This window comes from Rhinopithecus bieti, unplaced genomic scaffold, assembly GCF_001698545.2.
Source record: "Rhinopithecus bieti isolate Rb0 unplaced genomic scaffold, ASM169854v2 scaffold_1422, whole genome shotgun sequence".
Taxonomy (NCBI): Eukaryota; Metazoa; Chordata; class Mammalia; order Primates; family Cercopithecidae; genus Rhinopithecus; species Rhinopithecus bieti.
Window position 1 is genome coordinate 592,346 of NW_016803659.1, and position 15,566 is coordinate 607,911.

A 15,566-nucleotide genomic window follows, 5' to 3' on the forward strand; every position below is an offset into this window, starting at 1 on the left:
AAAATAAATAAAAGAAAAAAAAACAACAACAACAAAACCTCTCTTCCTGTTTTGAAAGCTGTAATTATGAAGCATCTTAACGTAAAGGCTTTCATCTTTAACGATGTTTCCTACTTGCTAGGGAATTATTTCTATGAAACTCATACAGACTACTCACCTGGACAACTAGGACAGTTTCTCTCTTAGGCTTCAGTTTTGTGATTGTTTTCTTCTAACTTTTTGTTTTCTTCCATATTACCCAGGTCCTTGTTTACATGTTTTGATGCAGTCCTGTAAGAGAAATAAACTTCATCACATTGACACATACATGTTCAACTTTTATATTTAATTTAAAGATTTGAATTCATGTGTCTTTGAAAAGCAAATGTTTCACAGCAAACCACTAGGCAAAAGTTTCATCTGTGAGCCTTGACTGGTAACAGAGCACATTCTACTGAAATAAGCTTGGTGATGGGTTTGCAGTAAATGTATGCTTAAAGAAAAAAAATCAATAATTTTGAACACAGACTATACAGCACTTTGTTGCATCATGTTTTTAGCTAGGTTATTTTTCTCTCCACTTTCTGGGTAGTAACTCATTTGATAGTATAAATTTTTGTTCTAAGTGAATTTTCTGCAAAAAAATTTCTTAGGACATTTCATGAAGGCCTTTTCCCTTTTGGTGTTCCCTATCATGTATCCCAGTTGAACCAAAGCCCTATGTCTATCTTTATAGATTCTGTTTTACTGAATACATCAGCAACAAGATTATTGAGACCAAGTTTATGATAGAAGACAACCGAAGCTACAGCAACTCTAACATTATGGTCTCAAATTATGGTCCCAGACCAGCAGTATCAGCATCCCCTGTGAACTTGTGAGAAATGCACATTCTTGGGCCCTACAGAACTACAGAAACAGAAACAGAAACAGAAACTGTGGGGATGGGACCTGCAATCTCTGTTAACTCCTCAGATGATTCCACTGCCTGCCACAGTTTGAAAACCAATGCCTTAGCAGCTACTATGATTACCCATGCCTAGACTCTATTCGTTAAGACATGAAATCAGGTTTTCTTAATTATACAATTAAGGTTTTGTAGCTAACTAGGAGAAATCAGAGCAAATGGTAGCTGTATGTCCAAGAGTGCATCCTTCCTCCCTCCCTCCCTCCTTCCCTCCCTCCCTCCCTTCCTTCCTTTCCTCCCAGCATCCAGAATAAGAGACAATTGCAGACCACTATAAGCCTTTGCAGGGCTTACACTGCCCAAAGACTACTACAACCTGAATTCTCACATAATAGTTTTACCTGCTATTGTAATTTGTACATAAATGGAATCATCTCACATGCATTCATTTGTGTTTGCCTTTTATGTAAACTCAACCTTAAGTTTGTGACATACATGTATAATGGTGCATATGATTATAGATTGTTCATTCTCATTGGTCTATAGGATGTCATAGGGTGGATAAACCATAATGTATTTATTTATTTTACTGGTGATTGCTATTCTTGCTCTTTCTTTCTTCTGGAATTTCAATTTTATACACAACTTATACATTGTGTGGAGACGTCTCCACATGTTTCTTATGCTCTTGTTGGTCTTGGTTGTTCTTTTTCCTCTCTGTGCTTCGATCTGGGTGTCTTCTATTGCTATGTTTTCCAGTTTCCTTCTCCTGTGCTCTGCTGTGGCCCATTTGTGTTAAATTCATCCACTGTAAAGTTAGTGTTTAATATTATATCTTTCGGTTCCAAAACGTCAATTTGATACCTTAAAATCAAATTGACATTTTGAAACTGAAAGATTTAATTCTTTTTATCTTCTTAATTATTGCATTTCAATTCTCTCTTCTTTTTATTTCTTTTGAGTATCTTTTCTTACACATTTTCTTATATATTATTTGTAGTTATTTTCATTGCCTTATCTATTAACTACAATATTCAAATAATTCAGTTGTTTGCTTATCCTATTTATTTTTTCTCTTGATTATTGATTGTATTTTCCTGACTCTTTGCATATCTTGTCCTTTTATATTTTGCTGACCTGATCAACAAAAGAACTGTAGAGACTCTACAGAATGCTATTTTCTATCAGATACGGCTCCCCCTTTCCTTTGTCAGGCTGAGGGGCAGATTACCACAATTCTATCAGGTATTGACCTATGTTGGAGCCCCACTGCAATGTTAGTAAAATTTGGTCTACCTTTGGCTTGCTCCTATTCCTAAGGCATGGTTCTTTCGGGCTTCTAATTGACATCCTAGAAAGTATCCCTTTCTTTAGCTCTAAAAATGCAGAGAAATCCAGCTTTTGCCTTTAAGCTCTTAGCTCAGTTCTCCATCCATCTGCCCCATGAAACACTGAGATGTGAGAAATCTTGTTTTCTTGACTTGAACATAAGATCTTTGAGAATAACAGCCATGTTTTATTTATATTTTATCCATAACACATAACACTGTGACTAGAACATGGTAGGCATCCAACAGATCGTTATTCTATTAAGTTGAACTGACATGACCATAAAATGTCTATTTCCTTCTACTATTCCTTAATATATTAGTGCTCACCAATATGAAGTCCATACCTACCCAGCTGCTTTTTTTTATAAGCAAGTGGACAGAATAGTACATTGAAATGACAGAACTTGAGTAATTGTTAATCCAACCTTTCCAGATAGTTCTGTACACAATTATATGCATAAACATGTCTTTGATTATTGTAATAGCTACTAACTCTATATTCTAATAACTATAATTTCTATAAATCAGTAAGAATTGTGGCAATTTTTAAAAGCCACATAATCCCCAAAATCTCTTCTCTCCTTTTTTTCTTCCCCTTGTCTTCTTTCACCCTACTAATTATTTTCTCCATTCCATTCCTTCTTTTTCTACTTCTCCTTTTGCTTTCTCTTTTTGTCTGTTTTCTTTTAAACTCATTTCATTAACTTTCACTCCTTTCATCTAAAGTAAGAATTATAACTTGTTTGGAGCAAGTAGACAGTGATAGATAAAAAAGTCAACATTCAGTAAGTAAATCCTAAAAAATGAAATAAATCAACAATGTAATACATGAGGACAGTGACTACTATAATATAATATAAATTGCATATAATTAATATAATATAAATTGCAATTTTAATTTATTTCAACTTGCCTTGACTTGTATGGTAAGAATAAAGCCATATCCTCATTAAGTGTGCAAATGATTACATAACCTTGAAATAAAGCATGGACTACAAAGAGTTATGTTTTGAGTAATACCGAAAAAAAAAAAAACAAATTATACTTTGTTAACGCTTATATTTATAACAATTATAAACCCTCAGAAAAGTACAGAATGAACTATTTGACTGTATTTGAGAGTGACAAAAATAAGATAGAAATTGAAAGAAAATTTTACATGACTTTTCCTCTGAGGGCACTTCTCAGTTTGGGAGGTATGGACTAAGTAGAACAAAAGCTGGAAATCAAGCGGGAAAAATCTTAGAAAGGAGACAGCCACAGGGTGGCAAGAATTCCAAATTTGTGTACAAACTATGATAAGCTCCTTGGATGACCCCGTGAATAGCATATGTGGGAGAAATTTCAAAGAGCTTAGAGGGAAGCAATACCAGAAGGCTTAGAAATCTGATAGATCTTTAGGCACTACCCACACAGTTTGGAGTTGAACTTCACCAAGCCAGAAGTGGTTAGTAACACATCAGTCTTTGTATTGAAACTCCAGAAAAACCAAGAAAGACTATGTGTCAAAACGACACACAGGCTGGGCTCAGTTGCTCACACCTGTAATCCAGCACTTTGGGAGGCCAAGGTGGGTGGATCACTTGAGGTCAGGAGTTAAAGACCAGCCTGGCCAACATGGAAAAAGCTTGTCTCTACTAAAATTACAAAAATTAGCCAGTCATGGTAGTGTGTGCCTGTAATCCCAGCTACTTGGGAGGCTGAAGTGGGAGAATCACTTGAACCCAGGAGGGGGAGGTTGCAATGAGCCGAGATAGCACATCTTGAACTCCAGCCTAGGTGACACAACAAGACTCTATCTCAAAAAAAGAAAAAAAGAAAAAAAGAAAAAAGAACTAGACACTAGACGCTCATCCTAAGACAGACATGGAATACAAACTGTAAAATTAACCATCACAAGGACAAGGTGACAGTAGAGAGCAATTAGCCAGTAACTTAATTGTCAGCTAGGAAAAACAACTCATATCCTTTAGAAAAATATAACAGAAATTATAATCTAAAACATATCACCCACAAAATCCATTATATAATAAAAAAGTTTCAATACATATACAGAATAGAAAAATGTAACACAAAGTCCAGAGAATGTCCTTAGGTGATGCAGATTGACAGATTTTGGAATCAGCAGGCAAGAATTTTAAGTCAATTATTATAATACCCACTCAATGGCTTAAAGGAAAAGATGCTAACAATGACAGAGCAGATGGAAATATCAGCAGCAAAAAATGTGAACAAAAATAATTATATGACTGAAAACTAGAACATTGATACTGAATGATGCACTAAATGCACTTAACATCAGATTGGAAGTGGCACAAGAAAGCATTAGTGAACCTAAGGAAAAAAAATGTAAGTTACAGTTTCTAGAAAACAGAGAGAAAGAAAACAGTAAAAAAGTGAGGAGATGGAGTCCAGGGCAGTGGAAAAAAAAAGAAAAGTGAACAGATCTTCAGTGGCCTGTGAGATGACAGGGAGCAGGCTAACATATGCCGACATGTGTGGATTTGAAGTCAAATAGAAGAGAAAGAGAATGAGGCAAAAATATGTTTGAAGAAACAATGAGAAAATTTCGAAGATTTGATGAAGTCCATTAACTTGAAGATCCAAAATGCTCAGAAGTCCAGAAGGAGGAAATGCAAAAAGAAAAACACACTCAAGTAAATCATAGACATACTAACCAAAAGCAAATATAAAAAGAAATATTTGAAAGTGCCACAGAAAAATTGTTCAGGAGAACAATAACATAAATAACAAGTGATGTCTCATCAGAAAAAAATGCATACCAGAGATAATTAAACGTCTTTAAAATGCTGAAAGGAAAAGTTTTCAACCCAAAATTTTACATCAGTGAAAAGATCCTTCACTTAAAGGGAAAAGAAAGACATATTAAATTAAATGGAAAGAAAGTAGAAAAAAATATCACCATCAGACCTTTCCTAAAGGAAGCACTACAGGAAGTTCTTTGAATGGAAATAACATCAGATGGGAACTCAGATATGTGAGAAAGAATAAAATAATACATATTGTAGATATGTAAAATATTTTAAAAGACAACTAACAGTTTAATATGTATGCTTTATATGCATATATATGTAAAACATAATTGATCTTTATAATATATGCAGACAAAATAGATGTGACAATAATAGCAACAAAGATAGAGGAAGTTAAAAGGGATTATGCTTCAAAAATCTTAGATTTGGCCGGGCGCGGTGGCTTAAGCCTGTAATCCCAGCACTTTGGGAGGCCGAGACGGGCAGATCACGAGGTCAGGAGATCGAGACCATCCTGGCTAACACGGTGAAATCCCGTCTCTACTAAAAAATACAAAAAACTAGCCGGGCGAGGTGGCGGGCGCCTGTAGTCCCAGCTACTTGGGAGACTGAGGCAGGAGAATGGCGTAAACCTAGGAGGCGGAGCTTGCAGTGAGCTGAGATCTGGCCACTGCACTCCAGCCTGGGCGACAGAGCCAAAAAAAAAAAAAAAAAAAAAAAAAATCTTAAATTTTTAACATGAGTAGATTGTTTTGAGTTCTTATTGTAATCCTTATAGCAAGCACAATAAACAAACACAAAGAGGTACAGTTAAAAGGCCAGTAGAGGTATTAAAATGTATATATAAAAAACATATATAAAACTTAATTGAGTAATTCAAAAGAAGGCAGGATGGAAAGACAGAAGATACCTAGAAAACAGATAGGGAGGTGGTCTTACATATATAACTGATAATTAAATATAACGTGGTGAACTCTTCCAGTTAAAAGGCAAAGATTGTCAAACTGTACAAAGTAAGCAAGACTCTACAAAACGCTCTACACCAGAGGTTAACAAACTTTTTCTTAAAGGTTTAGACTTGTAAATACTTTAAGCTTGCAGGATATGTGGCTTTTCTTCCAACTGTTTTTAATTCTGCCATTATAGCATGAAAATAAAACATGCTATATATAAAGAAATGGGCATAACTGTGTTGCAGTAGAACTTTATTTATAAAATTAACCAACAGCCCGAGGTCAGAGTTTGCTCTCTTACTCTACATGAAAGATGAATTTTAAATATAAAGAGATAATTGAAAATAAAAAGATATACATGTAAATACTACATATACACATGCCGTGTGGCTATATTAACATCAAACAATGTAAAATTCATGGCAAGGCATATTACCAGAGATAATGAGAGATATTTCATAATTACAAAAGCTTTCATATATAAAGAAGCTATAACAATTGTAAGTATATGTACCTAATAAAAGTATAAAGTAAAAACTGACATAACTGAAGGGAGAAGTAAATAAATATGCAGTCTTTAGTGAATAATTTGATATCACTTTCTCAATAATTGATAAGACGATTACACCAACATTTAATATGTATGATCCTGATGAAGTAAATAGTACAGTTGTCCCTGGTATCTGCAGGGTGCTGGTTCCAGGACCTCTCTTGAATACTAAAATCCACAGATGTTCCAGTTGCTTCACTGGGCTAGCTCTCTTGCCATAAACATGTATTTTTAAGAAAAAGGATAAAAGAACAAGTATTTTCTGTCATTGGACAACAGGTAGCAAAGTACTGTGATCTGTGTGATTTCTAAGAGAAAAGTCACAAGCTGCACTCGATGACAATCCAGGCTTTGTGCTTGGAAGTATTTTCTGGTGGTGCCAAAAATGAGGACCCAAGCAGAAAACAGAGTCTTCACTGAGTTGAGGAGGCAGAAATCACACTTGGCTGGAAGGAGATGATGAAAATTGCAGGAAAGAGGTAGAATTATGCAAAGAAAACAGCATGAGAAATTTACATAAGCATTCCTTTGATTTTTTCTCCAAGTACTAATTTGGATACATCCATCCTAATCTAGTTTAAAACCAAGCTCCAAAAAAGTTAAGCTGATCCATAAGTAACTTGGCTACCTGCCAAACAAAATTCAAAATAATATAACATCTAGATTTCCAACATCCAAACAAAAATTACTAGACATACAAAGAAATAGAGCAATGTGACCTATAATTAGGAGAAAAAAAGTTAATAAAACCCTACAAATAATTGAATTAGTAGTCAAGGATTAGAAAATAGGAATTACAGAAGATTAGAAGAGTTTAAAGGAAAACATTAGTATAATAATAAGAGAAAGAGAAGATTGAAAATAAAGTTGAATATTTAGAACTGCGAAACACAGATCAGAAATGGTAATTTCATGTATGGGGTTACTGGAAGATCAGATATTGCAACTGAAATAAAATCAGTGACAATTAAGTTATAGACATATAAATTATGCAATATGAATCTTTTCCAAAAAAGCAAAGGCGTTAAAAATTGAGACAGATCTGTGGGACAATTTTGAGAAGTCTAATATATGTATACCAGGAGTCTTATGAAGAAAGAAGGAGGGTAAACAGATATAAAAAAATTCCTGGAAATTTTTCCAAATTTTCAAAAGCAGTGAAAAATAATATCCAATTACTTCTTTTTTCTCCAGAGATGGGGTCTTGCTCTGTTTGCCCAGCCGGGAGTTCAGTGGTACAATTACAGCTAACTGTAGCCTTGGACTCCTGGACTCAAGTGATCCTCACACCTTAGCCTCTATTTTATTTTTTTTCTTTCCAGACAAAGTCTTGCTCTGTTGCCCAGGCTGGAGTACAGTGGTGTAATCTCAGTTCACTGCAATCTCTGTCCCCCAGGTTCAAGTGATTCCCATGTCTCAGCCTCCTGCATAGCTGGGATCACAAGAGTGTGGCACTAAGCCCGGCTAATTTTTGAATTTTTGGTAGGGAGAGGGTTTTGCCATGTTGGTCAGGCTGGTTTCAAACTCCTGACATCAAGCAAGTTGCCTGCCTCGGCCACCCAAATTGGTGGAATTACAAGTGTGAGCCACCCACATGACTGATCTCCTTGTGTAGTTAGGACTACAGGTGTGCATTACCACACCTGGCCAAAATCCAACTACTCATTAAAAACAATACAATCCAGAAGGCAATGGCACATCTTTAAGGTGCTCAATATTCTAAGAAGTATCAACCTAGGAATCTGTACCTATGAAAATATCAAACAAAATTAAAAATGAAATAAGAACATTATCATAAAAATGAAACCTCAGAGAATTTACTGGCGGTAGACATGCACTCCTAGTAATGTCAAACGACGTTTTTCAGAATGAAAGTGATAGACAAAGGTCCAGATCCACTAAAAATAAGTAGAGTGCTGGAAGGAGTAAATAAGTAGATACAAAAGAAAGTTTTATCATAACTTTTAATTTTTAAAACACATAATAGACCGCAGAGCATAAAATAATGACAGTGGGTTGTGAGGCTTAGTACTTAGAAGTAAGATAAATTAACAACAATGGCACAAAATACATGAAGGGGAAATGGAAGTGTATGCTTGTTACCTTCTTATATAACATGTGAAGTGATTTTGTATAATTTAAAAAAAGTAAGTAGGGGTAAGAAGATTTAAATAAACCGTTATTCGCCTTAACCTAATCCTAACTGACAACTATAAAACACTACATCCATAAGCCCCCAATAAGTTTTTTTTCACGTGTCCATGGAGTATTCACAAGGAAAAACTGCATGCTAGGCCAAAAAATAAATCTCAATGTACTTTGAAAGACTAAAAGATTATGTAGTAGGTTGTGTTGACAAAAAAGAATTAAATGAGAAATATTTGGAATTTAATACAGGTCTAGTCACTTGACTTCAAGGAAGAAACCACAGAGAAACATTAACTGAATGAATACCAAAATACAACATACCAATGTTTGTGGAATACAGGTGACAGTGCTGAGAGGAATTTATAATTTCAATGCTTGTCTTATAAAAGAAGAAAGGCTAACACTAAGAATCGAAATTTTTATTTCAAGAAATTAGAGAAAAGAGAGAAAGTGGAAATCTAAATAAGAAAAAAGTAGTCATTATAAGAGCAAAATAATAAAAAATAAGCAATAGAGATAAAAAACGAAGCAAAACGTTATTTGAGGTCATTATGAAAATTGATAACACCCTATAATAAAGACTAAGAAAGATAAAAGAAAAAAAATTAGCAATATCAGATAACAAAAAAGTGTTATCACTATAGAACCCACAGGCATAAAAGGGATAAAAAAATTCTACTTTTTTTTTTTTTTTTTGCAAAATGTCAATAATTTAAATGAAATGGATAAATTATTGAGCAACCTGCCAAAACTTATTCAAAAAGAAGCAACCCTATATCTATAAATTGAAATTTGGCCGGGTGCGGTGACTCATGCTTGTAATCCCAGCGCTTTAGGAGGTTGAGGAGGGTGGATCACTAGAGGTCAGGAGTTCAAGACCAGCCTGACCAACATGGAGAAATCCCGTCTCTACTAAAAATACAAAAATTAGCTAGGCATGGTGGAGCATGCCTGTAATCCCAGCTGCTTAGGAGGCTACTGCAGGATAATCATTTGAAACCAGGAGGCAGAGGTTGCAGTGAACTGAGATCGTGACATTGCGCTCCAGCCTGGGCAACAAGAGTGAAACTCTGTCTTAAACAGAAGAAAAAAAAAAAAATTACATTTTGTTTTGAAGCAAGTTCTCATGAAGAAAACGCAAGGTCCAGTTAGTTTTATTATTGAATTCCATCAAACATTTAATGAATTAACAAACTTGGAAAAAGAAGAGGATGGGGCCCTTTTATTGATCCATTTTATAAGATCCACATTACTCTAGTACCAAAACTTGATGGGAATGTTATAAGAAAATTACAGACCAATATTCTTCATGAACATAGACAAAAGAATTGTTAATAAAATGTTAGTAAATAGTATCCATCAATATATAAAAATTATGATACATCATAATAGACTGAGATGTATTTCAAGAATGCAAGACTGGCTTACCGTTCGACAATCAATGAATGTAATTTACAATATTAATGAGTAAACAATATGATTATTTTAATAGATATAGAAGAATATTTGAGAAAATTCCATGATTTGTGATAAAAACTACTGGTAATCTAGGAATAGTGAAAAAGTTATTCAACCTGATAAAGGATATTTTGTAGTAAAGAATTTGGCTTCATCCAAAGAGAGATCTGACCTTTGTTTTCAGTTGCTGGGAGCCAACATCTAAACAGTTGGAATTTTATGAGTTATACAGGCTTTCTTATCTATGTTGCTTCCTTAAATTATACCTGATAGCTTATGCTAATGTGATGTCTCAGGGCAGGGCCTTCTACACTAATCAGTCTTAGGGTGGGGTAAAATGACACCAGAAAGGCCAATCATAGTTGAAGGAGGGAACTTTGAGCTATGTGATATCAGATTGACCTCAGGAGAAGACAGGCTGGAGGTTAAGTTCAACCAATTAATCATGCCTGTGTAATAAAGCCTAATGAAAACTCTGGACACTAAAGTTTGGGTGAGCCTTTCAGGTGGGCCATACTCCATGCTTTCATCACACGTTGATGCTGGTAGAACAATGTATCCCTGAGGACAATGGAAACTTCACATTTGGAATCTCTTAGACTCTGTCCTATTTATTCTTCCCTTGGCTGATTTTTAACATAACATCTTCTTGTAATAAATATAACCAGGAATATAAAAATTTTAGTAAGTTCTGTGAATCTTTCTAGTCAATTATCAAACCTGAGGACTGTTTTGGGAAACACCAAAACTTGCATTTGGTGTCAGAAGTAAGGGTGATATTGTGTGTACTCTTCCCTCTTACTTTGTGGTTGGACCCTAACTCCTTGCAGGTGGAGTCAGAATTCTTGGGCAGACTAGGTAATCTGGAGAACTATACCCTTAACTCTGCAGTTTGACTAACTCTGGGTAGGGATATACAGCTAGCATCATACATAATGGTAACTATTGAGCAATTTCCCCTCTAAGATTGGAAACATGCAAAGACGTCCGTTCTGAACAATTTCTATTCAGACTTGTATTGGAGCTGCCTATGAGTGCAAAAAAGCAAGCAAAATAGATAAATGGCACATAAAGAAGATGGGAAGGAGTAAAGTTATCCCCATTTGCAGATGCAATCATTGTTTACATGGGAATCCACAAAACAACTAATATAACTACTAACAAGGTAATTTAGTAAGATGGTAGTATACATTTCAACATAAAAAAGTAATCACATTTTCACATACTAGTAGGAAAAATGAAACATTACAAAATTAATTGCATTTATAATAGCTGCAAAACATATAAACATACAGGAATAAACTTTTAAGGACATATCAAGTATCTACATTTAAAATTTGAAATATTACTAAGAAAAAATTGAAAAGAGCCAAGTAAATGAAGAGATATATGATCATGGATTTGAAGACCAAATATTTTTAGGTTATCAAATCTACCCAAATTTGTTTGTATATTAAAAGCAGTGCTAATGCCACAAAATTTTTTTTGTGGCACAGAAATTTGCAAGTTGCTAAAATTTATATGAACACGTAAAGAAATAAGATCTCTGAAACAACCAGAAGATTATCACAGTGGAAAGCCTCCTACTATTATGGTAAGTTAAGTTTTGACAAATGTGTTAAGACTGAAAGAAAGTCCTTTTGACAAAGTGCTGGAATGGCTTGATAAATAGATATAGCACAACCAAAAACCAAACAAAATCCCACCTTTATCTCACACTAGACACCAAATTTTAGATAGATCATACCCTTAAATGTCAAAGTTTAAAAGTTTCTAGGAAATAACATAGGAAAATACCTTTGCCACTTTGGGATGAGCAAAGATTTCATATAGTAGACACAAAAAGCACTAACATAATAGGAAAAATTGATATGCTGTTCTTCATCAAAAGGAATAATTTCTGCTCATCAAAAGATAGCATTAAGTACAGGAAAACCAGGCTACAGACTAGGAAAAAATGTTCAAATATATCTATATATGTCAAAGGATTTTAATACAAAATATGTTAAGAATTCTTACAAATCAATTACAGAAAGACAAATATCAATAAAATCATAGGCACAAGATTTGAATTGTCACTTCACAAAGGAAGATATAAAATAACTAATACATTTATGAGCTTAAAATTATTAGATCTCAAGGAAATGCAAGCTAAAACCAAAACTATTTATTAATTCACACCTCCTAGAATGGCTAAAATTCAACAGAATAACACCAGATTTAGGCAGGAATGCGAAGGAACTTTAAACTCTCATATGCGACTGGTGGGAGTTGTAAGCAGGATGACTATTTTGGAAATCTGCATGGTAGTTTCTCATAAACAAATGTCTGCCGGAAGATCAAGCAATTCCACTCCTAGGTTTTTACCCAAGAGAACAGAAACATATGGCCAAAAAAAAAAAAAAACCACTTGTATAAAAATGTTTATTTTAGCCATACTATTCAGAGAAGCCCAACCTGGAAACTATCCAGACGTCCAAGAAGAGAATGGATTTTAAAGATGTGGCATATTCTAACGGTTAAACACTATCAGCAATATAAAAAAAGAAGCCACTAATATATGTAACAACATGAATAATCTCAAAAACATGTTAAGGGGAAGAAGCCCAATATAAAAGAGTGCCTTCTCTATAATTCCATTTGTATGAAGTTCAAGATTAGGCAAGCAACCTCTGATCTTAACAACTAGCACAGTGGTTTCCTAAGGAGACAGGAATGATGGGGTTGGACAAAAAAGCAGTCTAATGGAACTTTCTGGGGTGATGGAATGCTCTATATCTTGACAGGAGTAGTAGTCACTGCTATATACTAAATGTTTGTGTTCCCCTGAAATAGATGACATGACCATCACATGATTAAACTATAAAGGTGGAGCCCTTATGAATGAGATTAGTGCCCTCATAAAAGGGACATTGGAGAACTCTCTTGCCTCCTGCCATCATGTGAAGTTACAGCAAGAAGGCACCTCTATGAGCTAGAAAGTAGGCCCTTACCAGACACTAGATCTGCTGCAGGTGCCTTGATCTTGAAATTCCCGGTCTCCAGAACTGTGAGAAATAAATTTCTTTTTTTGTTTTCTTTAAAGCCACCCAGTTTATAGTATTTTGTTATAATAGCATAACAAAAAACCATAACCTGGCTGGCTTTAAAACATATATGTATATATACGGTATATATACCTTTATATTTTATAATTTATAAAATGTACATTATGATGGTTATTTAAAATTTTCTCATTGGTACCTCTTTTAACAACCTTAAATATGAGAGAAAATTTAAATTACAGGATCATAGTAAGTTACCGTGCGAAGAAGCACTAAAGGTGATCCTTTAGTCTAAGCTTCAAGGCAGAGAGGGTTCTTAGCCTTGGGGTCTGAAAGCCTGCGTTTTTATCCTCATGTGTTAAGTCTGAGCTCCAAGATCTTAGACAATCCCTCCTCTTAAGCATGCTTGTTCATCTATAAATAGGGAAAACAACAGGATTTCCTCGCAGAGCTGGTGTGAGGATAAATGTGATAGTGTATGTGAAAGCAGCTGGCAGGTGACATGCAGGGCCTCACCAAACTGAAGGTGAGTCAGGGAGCTAATGGCCAAGGCCATAAAGCTACTGAGTAGCAGAAGAGAATTTAAATCTAGGTCTCAACTCCTCATTTTGTGAAATTCCCTTAAGTGCAGTGCCTTCAAAGGGCTAAAGTCACTTTCAAATAAATTTTCAGAAGATTTAAAACCTTTCTTGGTGAGATTTTCCCAATATTCTATACTTGTTTTGAGATCTCAAAAGGGGTAGGGGACTGCTTTGTGGGTATCCCCTAAGTATACCTTTAATTGAACAATGGTACAGTGAGAGAATGGAGGAGGCAGGAAAAGTGAAGGGGGATGACAGTGGTAGGTGCAACCAGTAAATCACAATCTGGTTGGTATCATTTGGAAAAGTTCAATAAAATGCTATAATATAATTTTATATTTAGAAAACCAAAGCAATACTCAGTTAAAATGATTCACACGTAAAAGAGTACATGAGATTTTAGGTTTTCCAAGCAGGCTTTCAGTTTGTATAACAAATTGAAAACTCTCTTAGACGGGGTGTAACGAATCCTTATATTTTGATAGTTAGAGGAGTGTTTTCCGTGAGCATGCCTGCCTCACACCACAGAAGGTACCAGAGCTGTTGGTATTTAGGACTGGCATCTTGGCAGTGTAGAGTTACCACTTCTGGCAAACTGGCCATTGACACCTGTGCAGGTATTTAGGGTCATGCCCAGGAGTATGGTTATTTTTTCCCCTTCTTTGGTCACAGCTCAGTAGAAGGAGTCTCCCCTTGGGCCAAGTTTAATGACAAACTAGAGGAGGAGAGCAGGACACTAATCCCCACTGAGAGTTGTCAGCAATTTCTTGATTGAAGAAGGAAATAGAGAAGAATAAATAGTTGGTCTTATTGCTACAACTTACAATTTTATAGCTTTAGAATTTCTAAGACTCTACAAAGAAACTCCTCACTACAATTTTATATCTTTAGAATTTCTAAGACTCTACAAAGAAATAGGGAATGCTTGTGTCCTCAGTGAAAACAGAAAAAATGGCTTTTCCATCTTGGTCAATAGTGAATATGACAGCCATTAGGTAAAAGGCTGGGGGATCAAAATAAATGCAACTATACTGAATATGCATGAAAACAGGATGCCACCTGCATGCACTCAGCATCACAGCTCAAAATGTTTCTTTAGGGCAGATGATGGGACACATACAGCTTGGCTCATGCCAGAGAATGGGATGTTTTTGTTCCTTCACCTTTGGAAAATGTATTTAAAATAAGTGTGATCTTTTCTATAAAAATAAAATGAAATGAATATATAGAGAGGACATTTTGAAATAGGAACACATTATATTTTGATGCAAGCTCTTTCTTCCTTGAGGAAACTGTCAGGTCACACGCAGTAGAAGAGGAGAGGGCCATGGATGGTGCTGCTCTGTGAGTGGCCAGTGACCCTATGATTGACTAGATGGAGACTCCGGCATTTCCACATTATTTCCTGTCAAGTCCCCTCTATTATTTATGGTTTGATAAGATAGTGAGGTATATTCTTTTCTCCCTTCTGGCAGCCTGCCAGGTCATGGGTAGAGCAAGAGAGAGAAGTCAATGTTTGGATTAGTCTGACTTCTCATACAAGTGGAGAGAGACAGGCTGTGTCAGCCCTGCCCTTAAGATCATGCCCTTTCCCCCATAGTACCAATTAAATGCCAGCAGCCAATCAAAGTCAGAGCTAAAATTTTAATTCCAAAAAAGTCCTGGTAAGGGAGAAAAATAGATTTGAAAATACTATATGGAATTTAGAATAAGATACTACTTATGATATCTTGAGCAGGTTAACCCCACTGAGACTTAGATACTACAAAATGGGGTTAATGGTATGTATATCATTAAATTGTTAAGGATTTCAGTAAACAATACCAAAAAAAAAAAAAAAA

At 35.1% G+C, this 15,566-nt stretch overlaps 1 protein-coding gene across 1 annotated transcript in view; it reads right to left on the reverse strand.

The window, feature by feature from the left end:
- Nucleotides 1-15,566, reverse strand: part of ALCAM (activated leukocyte cell adhesion molecule) — a 221,757-nt gene that overhangs the window by 5,228 nt on the left and 200,963 nt on the right. The window contains exon 16 of the mRNA XM_017895735.1: nt 158-270. Within this exon, the coding sequence (XP_017751224.1) occupies nt 183-270 (88 nt within the window). The 3' untranslated portion in view covers nt 158-182. The remainder of the gene's footprint in view (nt 1-157; nt 271-15,566) is intronic.